This window comes from Tiliqua scincoides, chromosome 4 (assembly GCF_035046505.1).
Source record: "Tiliqua scincoides isolate rTilSci1 chromosome 4, rTilSci1.hap2, whole genome shotgun sequence".
Classification (NCBI taxonomy): Eukaryota; Metazoa; Chordata; class Lepidosauria; order Squamata; family Scincidae; genus Tiliqua; species Tiliqua scincoides.
Window position 1 is genome coordinate 112,310,641 of NC_089824.1, and position 21,378 is coordinate 112,332,018.

The following is a 21,378-nucleotide window of genomic DNA, read 5'->3' on the forward strand; positions in this document are numbered from 1 at the left end:
GGTATGTATGGAGATCTGCCACCCCCCAACTTCCATCTGTTGGTTCTGTGTGCAAGGGGTTTTGCACTGGTCTTGCTGTGATGTCTATACAGAGATCTTCCCACCCCCACACCTTTCCCCTGCTTTTGCACTGGTATGTATGGAGATCTGCCCCCCCCCCAACTTCCATCTGTTGGTTCTGTGTTCAAGGGGTTTTGCACTGGTCTTGCTGTGATGTCTATATAGAGATCTTCCCTCCCCCACATCTTTCCCCTGTTTTTGCACTGGTCTGTATAGAGATCTGCTCCCCCCCCCCACTTGTATTGGAATCAAGGAAGATCTGGTGAGGAGGTAGATGTGGTGTCAACAGTGGCCCCTTTAAGGGTAAGGCCTGGACATCCAGCAGAGTGTGCTGCACAGCTGCAGCCACTTGAAGGCAATAGGGCCCTCAGGGATATAAGAGCACCTGAGGCAGGAAGGGCTCCACTTATTTATGTGAGTCAGCCTTTTCCTACATGAAGATCATTAAGTCCAAGTACTGTTCCACCATGACTGATGAACATTTGGAAGTGTGCTTGAGGCTGGCTGTCAGCAGCTACTATGCATCCTTGGCTGATTCACTTCAGTGCAAGTCATCAAAGTAAACTCAAGTCATTACAAAAAATGTTTATAGTTAATTATGTTGTGTTGTGCAATATTGGCTCATGCGGTTATGCAAGGTACACCAACATACATTGTACACATAAATGTTATATGTTATGATGGCCGCGAACATTGTAAAAAATCTCTGGTAGATCTCTGGGCCTTGCTGGGTTTCAAAGTAGCTCTCGAGCCAAAAAAGTGTGAGTACCCCTGCTCTAAATCCTGTCTCCTCTTTGCCTGCTAGCAAATTTGGTTGCAGCAGTTGTAGCCTTTCTCCTCATGCAACTTCTTGCAAGGTGGGGACCTGGTGTACCTTGGGTGAGTTGGATTTCTCTTGTGGAGGAGTGGAACTCCAGGTGCTGACCCCTTCACCATGATTTTTTTTAATGGTCAAGCCACCCTGATTGCCTTTGTTTTGGGACACCCACAGCATCTGTTACGAGTTCCTGTTTATCTGGTCCTGGTGATGCCTCTCCATACTGGCTCCTTCGTTGCTGATCCCTACTTGGCTTCCTGACTTATGAGAATTGCTTGCTCATTAGAACTGGTGCTGGAGTGCAACTCTGATCCCAGCTTCAGACACATTCCTGGGTGTATTCCTACTTTGCTAACTGTGCTTCTCATGCAGGGGCCCAAAAAAGCAGTAGTTGTGGTATCTCTAGCGGGGTGAGGTTTAGGACAGCAGTGGCAAATGTGAAGAGCTGGAATGACAGCTGGGGGAGGGAGCAAGTTTGTTGGCACCAGATGTGACTCCAGATGTGGAGGTTCTTTTGTAACAATGTGGAGATTTTGCAGGCATTTGTTCATGCATTTAATGTGCAACAGCCCATGCTCTGATTCCGAGGAGCATGAGATGCCAGAGGAAAAAAGTGTTTTCTCAGAAGTCATGTGCCTGGGGAGAATTAGCCCATCCCTAAAAGGGATTTCTGTGGTGCGCAGAACTTGTCATGGATATGATGAATTTGTTGGAAAGGGTGCTTTTGAGAGCAAACTTGAGAAATGGTGTGGCTTTGTTGGGTGACAAAGCATAAAGTACATTCTTCCGTGCAGACATTAGAATCCTGAGAACCTGAGCTGCTTTTACTAAGGCAAGCTTCTAGATCTCATGGAAACCCTGATGGAATGGTTTTTGCTGGAAGCTTAGAAACTGGAGCAGGGGCTAGATGAGGTTGATTTTCTCATGGTCTCCTTTCAGTTGGTTTCTGTTCCCTTATGTTCCTGTCTCCACATGCTTGTATGACCCAGCAGTCGTAAATTCAGTGGGGAGAAAAAAAATTTTCAGAACACATGATGCCACTTCATGCAATTAAAATCGCCCTATGAAATTTATTCATTGTAGACATACCTTCTGGTTTAATATTGGTTAACAATATAGCCCTATCCAAATGTGTGATCTGCACAGTTTCATAAATAAAAATAATAGGCCTTGCTCCAAAGAGTTTACAGTCTAAAATATAGACCAATTGCAGAAGAATTAATTGCTTCTCAGGCATGGAGCTGGCTTCTTAATTCACCTAGGATGTTGCCAGAGGACTTGTTTGTTTAACAGGGAAATGAGTTCAGCTTCTGGAGACCACAGAGTTCCATCTTTGTTTCCCGCTTTCAGTGTTGGTGAACTCCAGAGCTGCCTTGGTAGTGTTTTTGTATAAATTAAAATTGGTAACCTCTCTTAAATCAGAAGGTTTAGGATGGGTAGCAGCATTAAAAAAACTACCCAAAGTAATGTTCAGATGCACAGCTAAAAGGAACTTCTACTTACGTTTGGGCACAAATGGACTAACTATAATTATAATTATAATTGAGCCAGTCTTGGCTCAACCTGTACAATTGGAACAGGTGCTCTGGTGCTCTGGTCATTTCCAGAGGGCTTCAGAATGAAGCCTGGAGGCACAAAATGCAACTTCCAAACTGGAAGTGATGTTTTAATGTCTTTTAAGGCATTCTGAGGCCTGGGGAAGCCGAGGGAAGTCTGCCTGGTCAGCAGGGAGATTACCTTCTGCTCAGGAACCCTGAGCTAAACATTAATCTGGGTTTAGACTCATGTATTCTCTGCCTTGGCACCAACCGAGATTTGCCATAGCTCTGTTTAGCCACAAAGTCTGCAGGCAAGGTCTTCATTATTAGCATTATGGCTGAACAGAGTCTTTCTTAATCATTTAAAAATAATAAATATTTATTTAAAATTTACATCTCACCTTTCCCCTCTTAAACAAGGCAACCTGGCTCCTTAGAAATCATAAAACAAAGCACAGCAGCAACACATATCAGAAAAGGCAGAACAAAAACGGAGGATCCTGGGCATCATTAGAATACATGGAGAGAACGGGTTAGCCTCAGCTCAGGAGGGAATTAACACATTATAGTTCTAGTAACAGTACAGGTGTCACCTCGGTATCCACCTCGGATCCATTCTTGGACACCCTGTTGATACAGAAAACTGCAGATAACCAAATCCACGCTTTCAGAGCCTTTAAACCCCCTGAAGGCGACCAGAGCTGTGCTCTGGTTGCCTCTGGAGGGCTTTCTGAATTGGGCAGAGGCTGTGTGCATCTGCTCGTGACCTCTGCGGGCTTCAGAATGAAACCCAGAGGCAAAAAATGTGACTTCTGGTTTCCCTTGGGAAACCAAAGCAACATTTTAATGCCTTTTAAAGCATTCTGAGGCCCGGGTAACCTATAATAAACAATAAAAACATTTATTACTTTTTAAAATGATTGGTAGCCCAATCCTATGCATGTCTACTAAGAAGTAAGTCCCATTAGAGTCAATGGGGCTTACTCCCAGGAAAGTGTGGATAGGATTGGGCTGTAAGGGCCTTATCCTATCCAATTTTCTAGTGCCAGTGTAGCCGTGCCAATAGGGCGTGCATTGCATCCTTTGGTGGGGAAGCAGTCACAGAAACCTTCTCAAGGGCTGCATTGCGCCTGCACCAGTGCTGGAAAGTTGGATAGGATTGGGCCCTAAGAAAGACTCTGTTCACCCATAACACTAACAATAACAAGACCTTGCCTGCAGACTTTGAGGCTAAACAGAGCTTTGGCAAATCTTAATTGGTGCCAGGGCAGAGAATAACATGAATCTAGACCCAGATTAATGTTCATGTTTTCTATAGTTCAGGGTTCTTGAGCAGAAGGTAGTGCCATGTTGACTAGGCAAAGTCCTGGGCCAAGAGGCAATGTTGGCCTCTTAGCCAACATTCTTCTGAGTAGTACTAATATGCTGGGATCTGGAACAGTTCAACCCAGGTTTTAATCCGAACTCAAGCTAGACCTGTTCTGATAGGCCATCCTATGCCTGAAGGGGCCACTAAGGTAGGAGTATATGCAGTTTTATTGGGGTAGTTTAGTAGGCTGGGTTCAAGGCTCAAATTGTGACATTTCTAGTTCAAGCTCCAGAGCCCTGTTCATCTTTAGCAATATATCTGGGCATCAACTTTCATTTAAATGAAAAAAAGAACAACAACAACAAAGCATATTTCTAGTTTTCACACTTAAGTGGGTGGAAAAAGATAGGAAATATCTCTGTGCTGTTCTTCTTTAATTTCCACAATCCTTTTCTCCCTTTGTGCAAATATTGTAAAAAAAAGATTAAAATTTTTTTTTTTTAAAAAAAACACAAACCCAAGCTATCTTAAGTAATTGAATTAGAATCAGTTATGCATTTTTTTCTCCTGAGGACAGAATCTTGGTGGTCTAGTCACAAATTTGGGGTATGGAGCACTTCTCCACAATACCCCCAGCTCTCCTAGGAAATATTTTACCATGGGTAAACCCCTGTTTAGTTGAACCGCCAAGGGCTTGAAGAAGAAAATGAGACTGAAATCAAGAGCAACTAGTGTGAGCCACCAGCTGCGATACTTCTCTAGGGGCTTTCTTGCTCAATCAGCACCAACCCTGTGGATAGCTCCACTGGCAGGGAACAAGGCTGACCTCAAAGCTGAACAATGCAGGTCCTAAGCCCTGCCCCATGTACTGCGACATGATGCTTGCCAATATGTGTTGGAAGACTCTGGGCTGCCCTAGCTTGTAAGCAGCTTAGGAAAAGCATGCCTTCTCTCAAAGAGTCTGATCCAGCAAGAACTTTTTCTGCTTAAGGACAGGTGAAATTAGTGGAATTAAGTGCAGTTAGGACAGCAATTCCCAAATTTTGGGTGGGAGGGAAAAAGAAATTAAGCCTTTTAGAATCCAAAGCCTACCCACAGAGAGAATGATCTGTTGCATTTTTTGTGTCATTCATTGTTCTTGCCTTGCCTCGTTCCAGTCTGCTTTGTCTTTGTGCTGGGGTGTGATCAAATCTCCCACTCACTCCTGGTGCAGCCTTCATCACTCTTTAAATGGTGACTCTGATGCCATTTTTGAAAGTTAACAACAGTGGGTGAAGACAGGCATATTACTTAAAAATGTTCTCCTCCAGAGCTGAGAAATGGTGACGTCTTTGTATTCTTTTTTTCTGAGTTTGGTCAATTCATATATGTGTATACTGTATTTCTACAGAGTTGTGCCAAAGACAGCAAACAGCAAATTCAAATAGAACAAAAAACACTTCAACACATTGTTAAGGATTTTTTTAAATTTTTTTCTCTTCTTCTTTTAGGTGTGTTTGATAATTGCTCCCACACTGTCAGTGACAAGGGCTGGATTCTGGGCATCCGTTCACAGGATAACCCTGGGAAAAAAGATGCTCGTTTCTTCTTCTCACTTCGGACGGACCGCATCAAGAGATCCTCCACCATATTATCATATCACCGCTACCAGTTTAATGCATGGACCCATGTAGCTGCTACCTACAGTGGGCATCAGATGTTGTTATACCTGAATGGGGAGCGAGTAGCTCGTAGTACTCAGCAATCTGGTGCCCTCCACAGTCTATTCATGGGCTCTTGTCGCACGTTGATTCTGGGAGGTGACAACTCAGCTGATGGGCACAACTTCCGTGGGCACTTGGCGCTACTGACTCTCTGGGATGTTGCTCTACCTCAGGAGAAACTCCAGAGGGCTTTTCTGAAGAAGATTGAAGACCAAGAACATGTCATGTTGTTTAGTGCCAGGTTTAGCCGCTTGGAGCAGCAGTGGATGACATTCAAAGATGGGGCCTACCCTCTGGTAGAGTCATTTCAGGCACCAGAGCCTTCAGTTCTGTCACCACTCATGCCCCCGCTTTGTGGGCAGACTGCATGTGACAATGTGGAGTTGATTTCTCACTATAACAGCCACTGGCCACTGCGCAGTGTGAAGGTGGTGCGCTACCGTGTTGTCAACATTTATGATGATGATGGTCTCCACCCTACTGTCACCCAAGAGCAGATTGCCCACCAGCACCAGGCGCTGACCAAGGCCTTTGGCCACTACAACATAACTTGGCAGCTGACCATTCACAAAGTGTTCAACTCCTTGCTCCGCTATCGTGTAGTCCTGGTAAACTGTGAACCAGGCAAGATTGGCAATGAATATTGTGACCCTGAGTGTGAACATTCACTGACTGGGTATGATGGAGGTGATTGCCGTCGGATGGGGCGGTGCTATCCTTCACAGCGCCAGGATGATGTTTGCAACATGGAATGCAACAATATGCTGAACAATTTTGATGATGGAGACTGTTGCAACCCCAGAGTCACCAATGTAAGGAAGACTTGCTTTGATCCGGATTCTTTACAGCGGTAAGTGGGAGCGGACAGGAGAGATAGGGTCTTGGGCTAGTCTGAGGTCCTCTAAGACTTGAAGTTTCTAAGATTTTTACCACTAGACTGCTTTGTCTCAAATTATGCTTAGATCTTACTTTTTCTTAGCTGGGCAGCATTCATTGTTTGCATCTTTGGTTGCCTGGCTCCTTGCAAAGCCCAGCTTCTTACATATCCTACACTTCTTACTTGATGTGGTTCTGGCTTTCAAAACCATTTTGGGGAGCCTGGCCCTGCCAAGCTCTGATAGGCTGATTTTAATTTAATCAACATTCAAATTTCCTGCTTCCATGTCAGGTGAGAGATGGTACCAGTGACCAGCTGTGAGATAGTTTTTGTCGTTCTATAGTGATACCAGACAATGTTGTTCTGTGGTGATACCAGTGGTGGCACTCCAATGTACATTTAAAAATGGAAGTCTATACATGACCTAGAGCTCTGGTTAGAATGGAGAAGGGGCAGGCTGCTTCCTGTGTCAGCCTTGGTATACATAGAGTTGTCCTTTATGGGAAACAAAAAAGGAGTTTTCTCCAGAGAAGGGTGTTTGGTCATAACAGCCCCAGTCATGCAGCTTATCTCTCAAAAAGTGTGTGTGTGTGTGTGTGAGAGAGAGAGAGACTCCCATGGATCACAGACCTACAATTTCCAGTGTCCTATGGGAAGAGGCAATGACTGAATCCTGTTTTAAATTGTTGTGTGGATGCTGTGCTCCACTGTGCTGTGTTGTGCTCCATGCTGTTTGTGGACCAAGCTGGTGTATGTGGGGCCTTTAAAGTGTTTAGTTAAGGTGCAACAGTCTTCTCTGCCTGTGCATCTCATGGCAAAGTGAGGGGGAGAGTCCTCTTTAGAGAGTGTGAAGATGCCACTGCCCCAGAGCCCACTGTTACAAAAAAATAAAGATAAGTGTCAGCAAGAGGAATTTGTGGGAATCTTTCAGGACCAATAGAAGGCCCCTCTGGAATGATTTAGCAAGCATTTTAGTTGGCAAATTCCATAGAAACTATTAGTGTTAAATGAATATATTGTTTTTAGTTTTCTTTGGCTCTGTCAAGGCTATTATTTTAGGAAATAGGAATTGTTTCTATTCAGAGAGAGAGAGAGGAAGATCAGAGGCCATGGAACCCAGAGACTCCACAGCCCTAGAGTCCAAACAAGCCCAAAAGAGGCCATGAGGGTGAGAATTCCAAAAGTTGGGGACCCTCAACTGCCAAGGGCAACATTGTGGGAGGAGAAATAGTCTTGGATTCCAGTGTTAAAAAAAAATCTGGTGCAGAATTTAAAATGTGATGCTTGCGTTGCAAATCTTTCCCATTAAATTCTTGAGTACCCTTTGTATTCCGAGGGGAAGGGAATACATTCTTAGAAAACTGCCCACGTTTAGTCTGCTTCAACCTGGAACACCAGTTCCTCTGGATCTAAAAATATATTTGGATATAAGTAAATGTGTGCACACAGACGCACAAAGAGTATATGGTGCAAAGAGCTCTTATTACCAGAGATCTCAGTTCTGTAAATAATTCTTCATTTGTTAAATAGTTCAGACATGTACCCCAGATTGTACACATGATGCTCAGGATCTTATTAAAAGATGTAGGAATGTTAGCTTCCATTGGTGGGAACTGTTCCAGCTAAAACCAGGAATGTCGGTACTCAGATTGGTTCTCATGGATATGAGAATGTCCTCCCAGGATCCAGTGTGGTTCTACCTATCCTGGCTTCCAGTTGTTCTTCCCTGATCTAGTAGGACTTTAAAATCTTATAGGTCAGGCCTGGGGATTTTCTGAGCAATAGTTAGCCTTGATGGTTGTTTGTCAGGCTGCTATGCTTGCCTGCTAGCTATCTGGCTTACCTCTGAATTCTTGGCTGCTGCTTTCTGCTGCTACACAAGTTTGGGCACATGCTTTGGGAGTCTGTGCTCTAATGATGATTTTGTGCTTTTTAGCATATATCCCAACTGAGAGACACTGGCTTCATTCTGTCAGCATAATCAGAAGCAAATGTAGCCAGAAAAGAGAGAGAGAGAGAGACTTTGGACAGTACTAGTCCAACTATCTCCAAGTACTGATTCTGCAGATCTGTGCAATTAGACATTTATGCTCACTCTGTGTGACTGTTGCCAGAGGTTGCACTTTTGGATCAATTCATTTGGTTTGGTGTCCCTGATTCTTGAATTTTTGGTAACTACAGGTTTACGGATTTGACTCAACACGAGAAGGAATGTGCTGATCCCTGGAGAAGGGGAAAATGCATCCCTTTAAAATCAGTTTAAAAACAGTAACAACAGCCTCCTTAATGAGAGAGGGCAGCTGGCTGACAATCCAGCAATCCTTCTCTCCCCAGTTGGACCCCTCCCTTCCCCCTGAGCACATGAAAGAAAGGTGATCCCTTTGCATTGGTGAAGGGAGGGGCTGAGTATAAGCTTTCAGCTCTTTGTAAGCTCTTGGAGGACGACTGATTGATGGATTGTCTTCTTAATGACTCTTATATCACAAAGGTCAGCAAGGCTGTTTTTAAATCACTGGAACAAAAAAACTTTGTTTTTTAAATTGATTTGCTATAGTGCATTTTTTGCCATCCATGTGAGTGCTTGGAACGGAACCCAATTCCGTATATCAGTTCTGAATGCTGAAGAAACTCACATGCCTGCACCTCAGTCCAGCTGACATAAACATGTTCGCAGGCTTCTGTGTCTGTATCACATGGAATAGATATGTTTTCAGATGCTTATCTGAAGATTCATTTGAGTGAGAATACAGGGCTATCCACACTGCTTTGATTTAGAGATGTCTGTATTATAAGGACCACGTCTGATAACAGTCTTGCCTAAGTGTTGAAAAGAGTATGTTTCCAAGATACCTTATTTGTGAGTTTTTTGGCCAAAATGAGAGGCAGCTGTTTGGAAGATTGAGGGCCCAAACCTATCCAACTTTCCAGTGTTGCTGCTGCCACAGTGCAACCCCGAGGTAAGGGAACAAACTTTCTCTTACCTTAAAGAGACCTCCATGACTGTCCCCCACCACATGATGCAATGCATGTCTCATTGGCATAGTTGTACTGGTGCTGGAAAGCTGGATAGGAGTGGGCCTTGAATCTTCTTATATATGAAGACTCTGGGAAAGTGTGCTTTTCTGATTCAGACCTTTGTAGTGAACTGTTCCATGAGAGAGTATTATATTGTCCTAGCATGATTTTACTCTGTGTTTATTTCATTTTAAATACTAAAGTTTGTTTAAATGTGTAATAGGCACTCCTGAGAGAGAACTAATTGAAATGCATCAGGGACATATCGGTTTGGGCGGTTCTTCTCTCCTAATATACTGATTGTAGTGGCCCCGATCCTGTCTCTCCAGTTGTTGTGCTTCTTGGTTCCCTTTTGTCCCTGTGCCAGAAGAGCACTCTGAGGCCTTAGTGCACACAACCCATCGCAGCTTATCAGCCTAGTTTCCAGCTTTAAAGTATGAGAGTCCCTGATAGTACAGTGTCAGTAAAGATGGGTCTTTATAAGTATTAATTTGGTCTCTGGCCCTGCTGTCTTCAGAGAGGTTTTCCCAGCTATGTTTGAGAGAAAGGCTTAAGGGCAGGTTCTTCTCAGTAGAAAATGTCAAAATACCTATATTTTGAGGAGAAAAAGTCTTGTTGAGGCACAGCAATATTTTGAAAGATTGGTATTGATTTGATATTGCTTTATGTTGGAGATTTTTGGAACCAGTTGCTGTCATGTTTCACTGAGCTGTAATCACAATGTGTGCCTTTCATTTCTCAGTATTTTTGTGTGTGTGTGTATAAACAACCAATATGCACAGACGCACACACACACACACACACACACACACACAGGTTGTGTCTTGTTATCCACTGGGATTTCTTTTCAGAACACCCAGTAGATTAAAAAAAAATCACTGGATTTGGTAATCAGTGGAAAAATGGCTTTAAAGATCAACTTCCAGGTTTCTTGCTCTTCCACTGTTGCCCCAGAATGCACCATATAGTTGTTATATTGCATTCAGCCACTAGATGGGGTGAAAAATGGAATTGAATGGAATAAAAATTATATTATTAACCCCATCTAGTGACTGAATGTGGTATAGCATCTATATCAATGCATTCTGGGATGATTAGAAGAGCAAAAAACCCAGAAGTGGGTCTTTTAAGCTACCTTTAAGCCTGCGGACCCCTCTGCAGTGCTCCCTGTGCCTCAGAACACTGGAAAAAATGCAGTCATGATTCACTTCCAGTTTCGTGATCATCTGCCCCCTTCCATCACTGCCCCCTTCCCTGTAAAGGCTTAGAATTCTTTGCCCTCTAGTTATCCTTCATTGTTTTTCTCCCTACATTTCTGCCTTTCATTTATTTAGTACCCCTAGTAGGATATGTTTACGTGGGCAGAACTTGTCTTCTCTATGGTGAACTCACATTAGTCATGTGTGGATATACCCCTCTTTTTCTCACTGAATCTGTTTGCTTCCCTTGAAATTTCATGGCACTTTTTCTGGAGTAGAAAAAAGTGCTTTTGCTTTGACATTTTATTTAGGCAAAATCTGATGGTAGCACAGGGATGTATGGAACTCAGGGGCATTCTTCTAGTCATTTTTTTTTATTTTTTCCTTGAAATGCTTTGGATAATTAACCCAAAGTGTAACCTTGTATAGCCGAATGTATAGCCTTGTGTAGCCGAATGTATTGGTTTCTCCACCTCAAACCTTGGACATGCTGAAGGAGTTGATGTCCTGTTTCAACCTCACAATGAAAACCTGGAGATGTTTGCAGGAAACCTTACCAATTTGGGGTGATGTCATCCCCTTCAGCTATGGCAGGGAAGAGACTGGCTGCATGCTGGTTATTCATTCAGCATCTCATTTGGACAGGCATGTGAGTTCATAATGTAAATACCAAGGGTTCTAATTCTGGAAATCTCTCTTGTGTTTTTGGAGCGCCTGCCACTTAAAAGGATTTTTACTACCATTTTCAATTTGTGTGAGTTTATAAACTGTCTGCTGGCGAATCTGCATGTCAGACACGAGTGGCTCCTGAGCCATTAAAGTCTAGCGGGTCAATGGCTTGTCTTTTCAAAAATCTATTAAGTTCCATTTGCAAGGGATTACCATTTCTGTGATTGATTCTATCAGCTACCATTAAAAAACAAAACAAATTAAAAAAACCCAAACCCAGCAAGCCCTAAGAAATAAGATGCAGACTGGACTAGATTTACCACCAGAGGAGAGTGATAAACGACATCCCAAGATGTAGTTGCATCTCCAAAGTTCTCTCTTATTATTGTACATCTGCATGCAGAATGATAATACAATTATCATCCCCCTCATTATCTGTACATTTGATCTCATCCTTTCTCCAAGAAGCTCATGGAAGCCTACACAAATCTTATCTCCATTTAATTCTCAAAGCAACTCTGATGGATAGGATGAAATGTTGTGGCCACCCAACTCACTGTGCTTCATAGCCAAGCAGGGAATAGACCTTTGTGATCCAAATGTTAACCACTTTGAGCTCCTTAGGAATTGACTGCAGTTAGGAGCCAGCTACAGCAGGGGTGCAGAGCTATTAAGGATTCAGGGCTGTGTGAATGCATTAGATGTTTCCTACATGAAAAGCAAAAAAAGCATGCAAATTGAGTAGTGATTGTAGTGTCTGATGATGTTACATGTGTATATTTTTCTGCATATACAGTCAAAAGGTACACACGGTGAGAGACCTTGGCTAACTGTGGCTTTTCAGGATATTGTGTACACAGCAGATTACATGCATGGGACCCTTCACTTATTACCTCCAACCTGCCTTTCCTACATGGAAGTGCTTTTTACACCGGAATGTGGATCGCGTGAAGTTGTTAACAACATGTTGTCTGCCCTAAAGAAAGCATTTGTAGTGTGCAGGCTTTTTTTGATAAGGCCAGCTTCAGCACCCCCTTCAAAATCAGGCCAGGAGGTCCTTTGATCTTTGGCTCTGGTCAGACTCGTTCGTCCAGCTACACGTCTCCTTGAATTAATATCATTACAGTTCTTTGCTCCCAGTTGATATCCCCTGGTTTCCTTGTTATGTGGAACCTTCTTATCATTCTTTTCCCTTAGGCTTAACTTTGCTCCACTTTGCTTTCTAAGAGGAAGTGCTGGAATTCAGAACTGCGCCTCATAGTCTCCCTCTTTGGCCAACACTTCTGGCTCGATTTAGCCCCAAGGCGGCTGCTCTACTGACCTTTTCTGCTGTAACATGTGGCCATCTTGGTGCTGCAAAATGATGGGACATGGTAGGGCGTCAGAGTTTTTTGTTTCAAAAAGGAATCTCAAACTTAGAGAAGCAGCAGGAGGCTAAGAATATCTTAAGCAGAGGAACAATGTTCTTTGCATTGCATGCATCAAAACTGTCTCATGAAATGATACCTCCAAAACAAACGCAAAGTGTGTGTTTATGTCATGAATTGGGCATGCAGCAGTCACAATTCTCTGTCCCTGACTTAGATGGCTTCAGAGGAGGATTAGACCAATTATGTAGGAAGACAGATGTGTAAGTGACCTCATTTGTTGCCATACCTAGGTGGAACCTCTATACAGCACTGAAAGCTAATTGCTGGGGGAGCAACAATGAGGAGCAGCTGTCTTTATGTTCTTCTTGAGAGCTTCCTGGAAGCATTTGGAAATTAGACACAGTAATCAGGGGTGTCAAACATAAGACATGTGGGCCAGATATTGCCTGCAGAAGCTCTTTATCTGGTCCATGTGATAATTTGGCTCCTTTAGCTTTGCCCTTTCAGCAGTACCACTTCTGCTGAGGTTCTGAGAGGGAGAAACAGAAGGAGGCCTCAGAAGGCAAGAAATACTACTGGGGAAGGGGCAGACCAAGAGAGATGACAGAGGGAGATGCTGCTGAGGTTCTGGGAGAGCCCATTTATCATGTGGGCCACCCTTTCAGCTGCACCACTTTTACCAAGGTGTCACTTTGCAGAGCACCTGTCGGCTGCTGAGCTGCAAAGTAATGTGTTGGCAGAGGCTGCACAGCTGAAAGAGCAGCATGTGTGATAATTGGGCTCTCCCAGAGCCCAATCTTGAAAATATGGTTAAGATTTGCATATTTTCTCATCTTTGCATATAATGAGTTCCTACTTGATAACAAAGTGCTTATTTCTGGTCATCTGTTTCAGTTTCAGTAGACCTTTATTGGCATAAAATACAGAGAAAGAACAAAACAAAACAAAAATATACAAAGACACCACAACATGGACATCAGTCTTTTCCTCACATACTGCCCAGAGTTCCAGAGCTCTGCCTGGCAATTACCCCAGATAAAAAGGCAGCGACCCTATCAAGGCTCTCAGAGTCAGATGTGGAAAGGAGAGACTGAAGCATGATTGAGTCCTCCCAGCCCTGCATCCTAGTTAGCAAAGGGCCTAGATATTTCTTGCGTGAGACGTCATGAAGTGGGCAGTAGAAAAGGGTATGTGTTATGGTCTCAATACATCTGCTTAATAATGACTCTTCAGGTCCTCAATGGGCATCATGAATGCTATTTGGCCCACTTTATGAAATGAATTTGACACCCCTGCGGTAGAGAAGGTCTTGGTCTTATCCAGAGGACTATTTATTGAAATACTAAAGTTTTCACGGCCGGTATTCATGACATTGAAATGAACAATGTTCAGGCTGATAGGCTGTGGTCAAATAAAGTTGTTCACACCTAATCTAACAACATGAACAGGAGAGAGATGTTGGGTATTAATAACTCTCTGTTACCTGTGCTCAAAAATACAAGTTATCTGGGACTTTAAGAACTGAGATAGAACAGCAGGTACTTGGGACTTCAAGATCAGAACATTAGTTATACTGGATAGTTTGAAGAGCTACTTGCTGTAGCATCATAGTTTGACCCTATGTGGTCGTCGTCCCCCCCATGCTTAAGTAACAGTTTTGTGAGAGAAATAGAAAGTGATTAAGAATAGGAGTTCAGCATGCAGGAAGGGTGTATTTAACCATGGTTCCAATGAAAAAGCCCACTAGTTTCTATTGATTGCAGCTTCTCCCCTGAGGCTATATTAGCTAGGAAGTCAGTTTTGTCAGGATTGTGACACAAGATACTGGACAACCCAATTATCTTATGGGCTCCTCTTTTAACTGTGATGCCTCTGCCAAGACATTAAATACCCTCCTGTTCCACTGTAGTTCTGGGTCTCCTCCCTTGGCTGCAATTTAAGCTAAATAAAACTAATCCGCCCACCCCCTCCCCCCTTGGGCAAAACTACACAATGCAAGCCTCTGAGTAAAAATACTCTTCTCATGCTTTAGGTATAACTTCTGTTCTGAGTGATCACCTTACTGCTCCTTTGCCTTCTCCCTTGATTTCATGTCATGTTTTCCTACTCTTAATGTTCTTTGGACTAGATTTATGTAGACTAGCCGTATGTTAGGCTAGAGATTACTGTATTAATTTCTTGAATCTGGTTAGAATTTTCAGTTTTATGATGGAAACTGGACATGATATTAAAGAGGGGCTGTCACAAAATAAGTACTTACTTCCCCCTCTTCCTGTAGTGTTGAAACAGACATAATCAGTGTTGTCATCACATTAGCTTTGGTTTTGTTGGGTCATATATGTGACCTTTTCAGCCCTCCCACCTACGACTCCATGGCTCCTCCAAACCCTGAGCTGTTGTTTAAGTATGGTTTAGAAACTACAGTTCAACCAGGATGTGAAACCAGACTTGAATCTGTTTCATATTCTGTTTTAATTATGGTTTCTAAACCTTACCTGACCAGCTCTGGATTTGACCAAACGGTGGTTTAACAGACCAGAATTTGCTTGCTACATGAGAGGATGAGGGAGTGCATGTGTTTCAGAAATTATGCTGATGACTGAAAAAGACATGACTTTGTTTGATCTTTTGAACCAGCCTATTCTGTGTCAAAATGACACAAGACAAGGTCAAGGACATCCACATTACTCTGTTCCCACCAGCCAATTATAGCAGGGAGTGTGTGGAGAATTCTAAGCAGGGCTGCCACTGGAGTGAGAGAGCTTGTGCATGCATATGCACACTTCTAGAGCAGACTGGACATGATGCCTGATCCAGAACTGCCATTTTCAGTAGTCTGCCCTTGGGGAAATGTATATGTAACACACACCTTGTCTTTTTATTCAAGATGAATTCATCTGGAACAACCACCACTCAGTCTGTAATTATTACCATGGGTTGGAAGTGCCATCTTGCCCATAACTATGCTTTGAGGAAAATGCCACTTTTTCCTACCATCCTTCTTATTAATTTATATGCTACTTTTTAACAGCAAAGGTAACAAAGTGGTTTACGCAGCAAATGGAATGGAAAAAAAACTTTTCCATCCCAAAGAGAATAGCAGTCTAAAAAGAAACCCAAGTGTGACATTACAGTGGGTTCTGGGAAGGATTCTGCTGTGGGTTCAGTAGGGGCTGGTGCTCTCATTCTGCTATATATAAGACAACCACCAGTTTAGTAGTGCCTTTTTATGCAGTTTGCAGGGGTGTGAAATGGTGGTTAAAAGTTGGAGATTGTGGTCTATAAATGGTTGTCTTTTTCTGTCTCCCTTTGCTCTTGTTCTGCCAGCTTAATCCCATTGCCCTTGCCTATACTCCTTTCTTGTACCCACCCTTTCTTTCATGTACCTACCTAGATGTACAGGCTGCTCTCTTCAGTTAAAAACTCTTACTTGGCTTACTGACCATGACACTTCTTTGATCCCTGAACTGCTGACAACCACATGGATCTTCTGCTATCAAGCCCAGCTTCTGACTCATGCCCATGTGTGCTGCCATATACTGCCCTGGATCCTGACAGATTTGATGAGTTCAGGAAAGCAAGAAGAAGTAGATGGCCTGGAAGCTGTTATCAGTTTGGTTTTATTGAAGGGTGGGTAGAAATTAAGTCAAACTTAATAATAGTGTTTGGAGAGCCAAGCATCTGATGACTGTCTAATCCATCTGTTCTTTGTAAAGTGATCAAAGTATTGGCAAGTGAAAGGATATGTGGAAAAGGTTTTGGCACATAGGACAACAGTATGGCAAGAGGGGCCTTGAGTTGTGATGAGCAGCAAGGGTAAAAATGCTAAAGCATTTGCAAGTTGTAATGTGGGTGGAAGTGGAGAAGGTGTTTTCCTCGTAGCTAGCCTGCTGTCGGACAAATGGAATGCATGTTCCAGATGTTGGCTCAGAGTCTGATCTACACATGATGATGATCTGTGATGAGTTCTCCAACAATCTTTTACTTTTGCTGCAGAGTCTGTCTGAGTTGAATCTTTCCCCTCACTCTTATTTCCCCCTCACATTATTTCCCCCACATTACAATTTTCCTCACTCTTAATAGGTTCCCTCCCCCAAAGCTGCTGTTTGTTGGAGGAACAAATAATATATACCCAGTATGTGCTTCCTAGTGATAGGATGGCTGGAGCCTTGGGAGGCCTTGGCATTTCTTCCCATCCTGTGCCTGCAAGTAGGGATGTATGAAGTGTGTGTGTGTGGCGAGGATGGGGCACTAAGTGCTATAGATATACCATTAAAGAGTTTGATGTACATAGATTGAGTGCACATCATGAGATTGAGCACAGTGATTTTGCAGATGGTGTTTAGGAGCTCAAATACTTATCAGGAATTCTCAGTAAGATGATCAGCAAAGGTGGATAAGTTTCCCTGAAAGACAATTTCTTTCAATCTTACCCCTGCGTTGTAGAATCACAGGAGAATGTTTAGTGTGTTATAGGACATACACACTGTTCTAATGGGTCAACAGTGAAGCTCCACATATCTGACCAGACCTCAGGGTGAATTGGCCCTATACTGTAGAATTATGTCCCAGAATCCTCTGCTACACTCAAGAGCTATGTGTCAGAATTTTTTTACTAGAAAATTTGAAAACTACTTTTCCATCCAAAGGATAACTAACCCAGCTGGGCATTGAAGTGGTAGTTCCTAATTGACTTTGGGAAATGCTGAGTTGGTAGTTGGGCTATGTCATTGTGTAGTATCAATTTTGCCTTAAGGCAGCAGTTCCCAAATTCCATTACTGCAACCCCTGAAAAATGGCCAGCTATATTGTGTAAATATAGGCGTGCCCTGTATCCACAGGGGTTCCGTTCCCCATGGATACTTGAAATCACAGATACTGCAAACACCTGTCCGTATGTCCACTTGCACACAATTAAAACTCACTCCTAAGCTCGTAGCAAGCTAGTTTTAGCAAGAATTTAACCTCTTTCCCCCAGTAAATTTGAATCCCGCATGGGGGGGCAGTCCTGCATCCACAGATAAGTGAAACCATGTGTATGGGTTCTGTGATTACTGGGGCATGCCTGTATATAAATGTCCACAACCCCATCTCTTCCATATTACAGCTAGCTAATCCACACTGTGAGAACCTATGGAGTAAGACAGTTGGCCCATCTAACTCATATTGTCTATCTTTAATCATTGACTTTCCAAGGTTTCAGACAGCAGTCTTCTCTAGTCCTACCTGGAGATTCCAGGGATTGAATCTAGTTCTTCAGAGCTTTGGAACTCTTTTTCCAGTTGCTTGCAACTGTTTTGGGAGTTACAGCCCATACTTGGAGAACCCCTGCCATATGATTATAATCAGAAACAAAGGAAGCCAGGGCTTCTTTACCTTTACCAGTAGCATAAAGACAGAATTATAGGAGCAACTTGCTCCTGCTTTAACCAATTAACCCCTGCTAATTGGGTAAGAGGCACTTTTTCAAGTGGGTGCTGCTTTTTTTAGCAGGGGGAGAGTAACTGGCCCACCTCACCCCAGCACTGTCTGTTCTAGTGGCTGTCTGCTGGTATTCTTTTGCATTTTTTTAGATTGTGAGCCCTTTTGGGACAGGGAGCCATTTAGTTATTTGATTTTTCTCTGTAAACCATTTTGTGAACTTTTAGTTGAAAAGCGGTATATAAATACTGTTAATAATAATGATAACTTGTTGAGTACGCTTGAAAATTGTACCTTCTGCAGTTCCCCTTAAACACAGCTGTTGAAGTTGTAGAATTTACACCTGAACTCTCTGTTCTGCCTCCTCAGCTCAACCAATAGCTAGAATCAGAGCTTGAGCTCTGGTAGAGAAAGTACGAAAGTGTGTGCGACATACCAAATGTAGCAAAAGGGAAGTTATATCTGAGGGTGCTCCCTGCCAGCCACGTACTTCAGAGCAAAACGTCTGTCTCTGCTGTGTCTGTGCACACACCCTTTGGTGCTTATGGTGCAGAGGTGAAATCTGGAACAGAAATCCAAAAAGGCATGTTGCTAATTACTTCCAGCTGTTCCTTATTCCCTTAGACCAGTGGTTCTCAAACTGGTGGGTTGCAACCTACCAGCTCATGTAAAGCTCCCCTGGTCTCTTTAAGGGGTGGGGGAGGTGATGTGATCCTCAGGAGTTGAAGGGGGGAAACTAACGGCACGGGAGTGGAAGGGGGGTGCTTTTACTTACAGATAGGTGCAGGATGTTGCAGGAGGTGCAGGGTTCCCTGATGCTTAGAACATTGAAAAAACGCACGTGCAGAGCACTTATTCATTTTTCCTTCTGGAGCAAAGAAAATTTTCTCTGCCAGAATAGCTGTAGCTTCTGAGAACCAGGCAGGTTGATGGTGGAAGGGGGGAGTACAATGGCAGCTCTTCTTCCTTTCTCCTTCCATGGAGAGCGAAAAGTATGTTGAACATAAGAACAGCCCCACTGGATCAGGCCATAGGCCCATCTAGTCCAGCTTCCTGTATCTCACAGCGGCCCACCAAATGCCCCAGGGAGCACACCAGATAACAAGAGACCTCATCCTGGTGCCCTCCCTTGCATCTGGGAAGGGCACAAGGTGAATGAAAGTCATAATTTTGTGCAGTTATATGGAAAAAGTCCCATCTGAAATCTATGAGGCTTTCTTCTACATAAATATGTGTAAGTTTGAATTTAATGAAACTTTGTCTCCCTTCACCTGTCTCTGGCTTTCTTATCCCAGATTAGTGCATGTATACTTTGTGGCACAGCTTAATTGCTAGAAGTACAGCACAAAATTGTTAAGCAGCAAGTACTGACTCAGCATACAGTGCAGGACCATGCTGATTTGGAATCTGTTGAGATGGGGAGTGCATAAAAGAGCAGTAGGTGAAGAGAGGCTTGAAAATGGCACTCACTTCTTCCCCCCCCCCCACATTTTCCTCACTAAGCTAACCTTTCAGTGTACCATGGAGAAGGAAGGATTAAACTTTCCCATTCCTCCATAGTTTTCTTTGTGGGTGGGCAACATTGCTGGAAGCACAGTATAAAATAGGCCTGCATAAGTGTGCTCAACAAAGATGCAAATACTTTTTTTTTTTTTAAATAAACTGTTTGTCTGGATTTATGAGCATCTGGGGCTGGGAAGGGGCAGCAACAGCCAGCCACCCGCCAATGTAAGGCCTCCCATGGGGAAGCCAGCCTGCTTTATAGGGCAGTTTGGCCAAGCAAATGCACCCAAATGATGGCTGAGACTATGCATGCCCTCTTTCCAGCTGCAGCTCTCAAGCAGGTGTCCTCACTCCTAGCTGGGAGCTTCATGGGCCCACCCATGTCTTCCGCTGCAGTCAGTGAACTCTGGCTCTTAGTGTTCCCATAGAGAGAAGTGGGAGGGCAGAGCAGGAAGAAGGGAAACCAGGGAGAGGAAGTTCAGTCCAGCACTGGGGGGAAGTCAACTGGAGTCTTCAATATCAGTCTGGGTGCCAGTGATGAGGAGAGGTGTTTTTGTTGATAATGACATAAAAAGAAAAGAAACACTACTTTTTGGTGTTTAATATGTTTTCCAGAAATTAAAATAGATTACTTTTCCAATTAGAAATACAGGTGAATGTGACTTAGCAATGTTCTGGTCAGCAACAGATTGCATATGCAACACCCTGTCTCTGAACCTGTCACCCACCCAAGCCTCTGAAGCTGAGGGGAGCTGCCCTCACTGCCAGAGGCGTTTCTGAGCCCTTCGGAGGCCGCAGGCGTCCACCTGCAGGTGGTGCCTCGTTATCTGTGGCGGTTCTGTTCCTGGAACCCCCATGGATGCAGAAAATCACTGGTAACAAAATCCATCCAAAATCAGAATGACTTCTCAGACCTCTAGGAAACCTTAGAAGGTCATTTCCAGTTTTACTGGAAAACCTTATAAGAAATTTAGAGATGTATTGGCTCTTAGATCTACTTAGCCCTTTGACATTGATTTGGCAGATTCTAATGATGTTCCCAATCTGTCTTGTTATTTGACCCACTCCTGTCTGTTGGCTCCCTGTTTTGAGCCACATAGCACCACCAGCCCTTCAGAGACAAGAGGCTTTAGTGAAAGAATACAGAAAAATCACCAACAGCCCACTTTTACCAGTGCATGCCGATCTTCCTCATCTATCAATCAGTAGGCTTAAATCCAGGAAAACTTCTCTGGCACTGGCACAATATCTGCACAACAATTTCAACACTCAATGGAAAGCTAAATGGGCAGTTGAGCACCCAGAAACAGTTAGATATATAGACGATCCTACACTTAAGGTGCCATGTTTCGACTTGCCTCACCAACAGTGGAAAACTTTGAACAGGATCCGAACCTTACATGGTATTAGTCAGGACTCATTGTTTAAATGGGGGCTAGTACCTACCCCACAGTGTGATTGCTGATTCTCCTGCCAAACCATATACCACATTGTGTCTGGCTGCAAACTGAGGGCATATACTGGCCCATGGTCTGACTTTTTCAATGAAGGTAACTCTGTGCTTGAATAGCTGGATGAACTGGACATTGACATTTGATCTAGTATAATTGATATATAAGTTCGTGTATTATATGCCATACGCTAAATAAATAAATAAACTTTATAAGATCTTTAAACGCCACTTATGATTTTCCTGTAAATCTAAGTGACCTTCTAAGACTTCCCAGAGGCCACGTGTGGCCTCCCCAGCCCTCAGATCAGCCTCCAGAGGTGACTGGAGCAGAGTTCCAGTTACCTTCAGAAGCTTCAGGTTGAGCCATGTCGGACTCAATGCAGGTCAGATTTTTTTATCTGTAGATAAGACTCAATCTGTAACGTCTATATACTGTAATCTTGA

The 21,378-nt window shown here is 43.3% G+C and overlaps 1 protein-coding gene across 1 annotated transcript in view; it reads left to right on the plus strand.

Annotated features, from left to right (window-relative positions):
- Positions 1-21,378, plus strand: part of PAPPA2 (pappalysin 2) — a 188,695-nt gene that overhangs the window by 16,492 nt on the left and 150,825 nt on the right. The window contains exon 2 of the mRNA XM_066624530.1: positions 5,215-6,277. Coding sequence (XP_066480627.1) covers positions 5,215-6,277 — 1,063 coding nt within the window. The remainder of the gene's footprint in view (positions 1-5,214; positions 6,278-21,378) is intronic.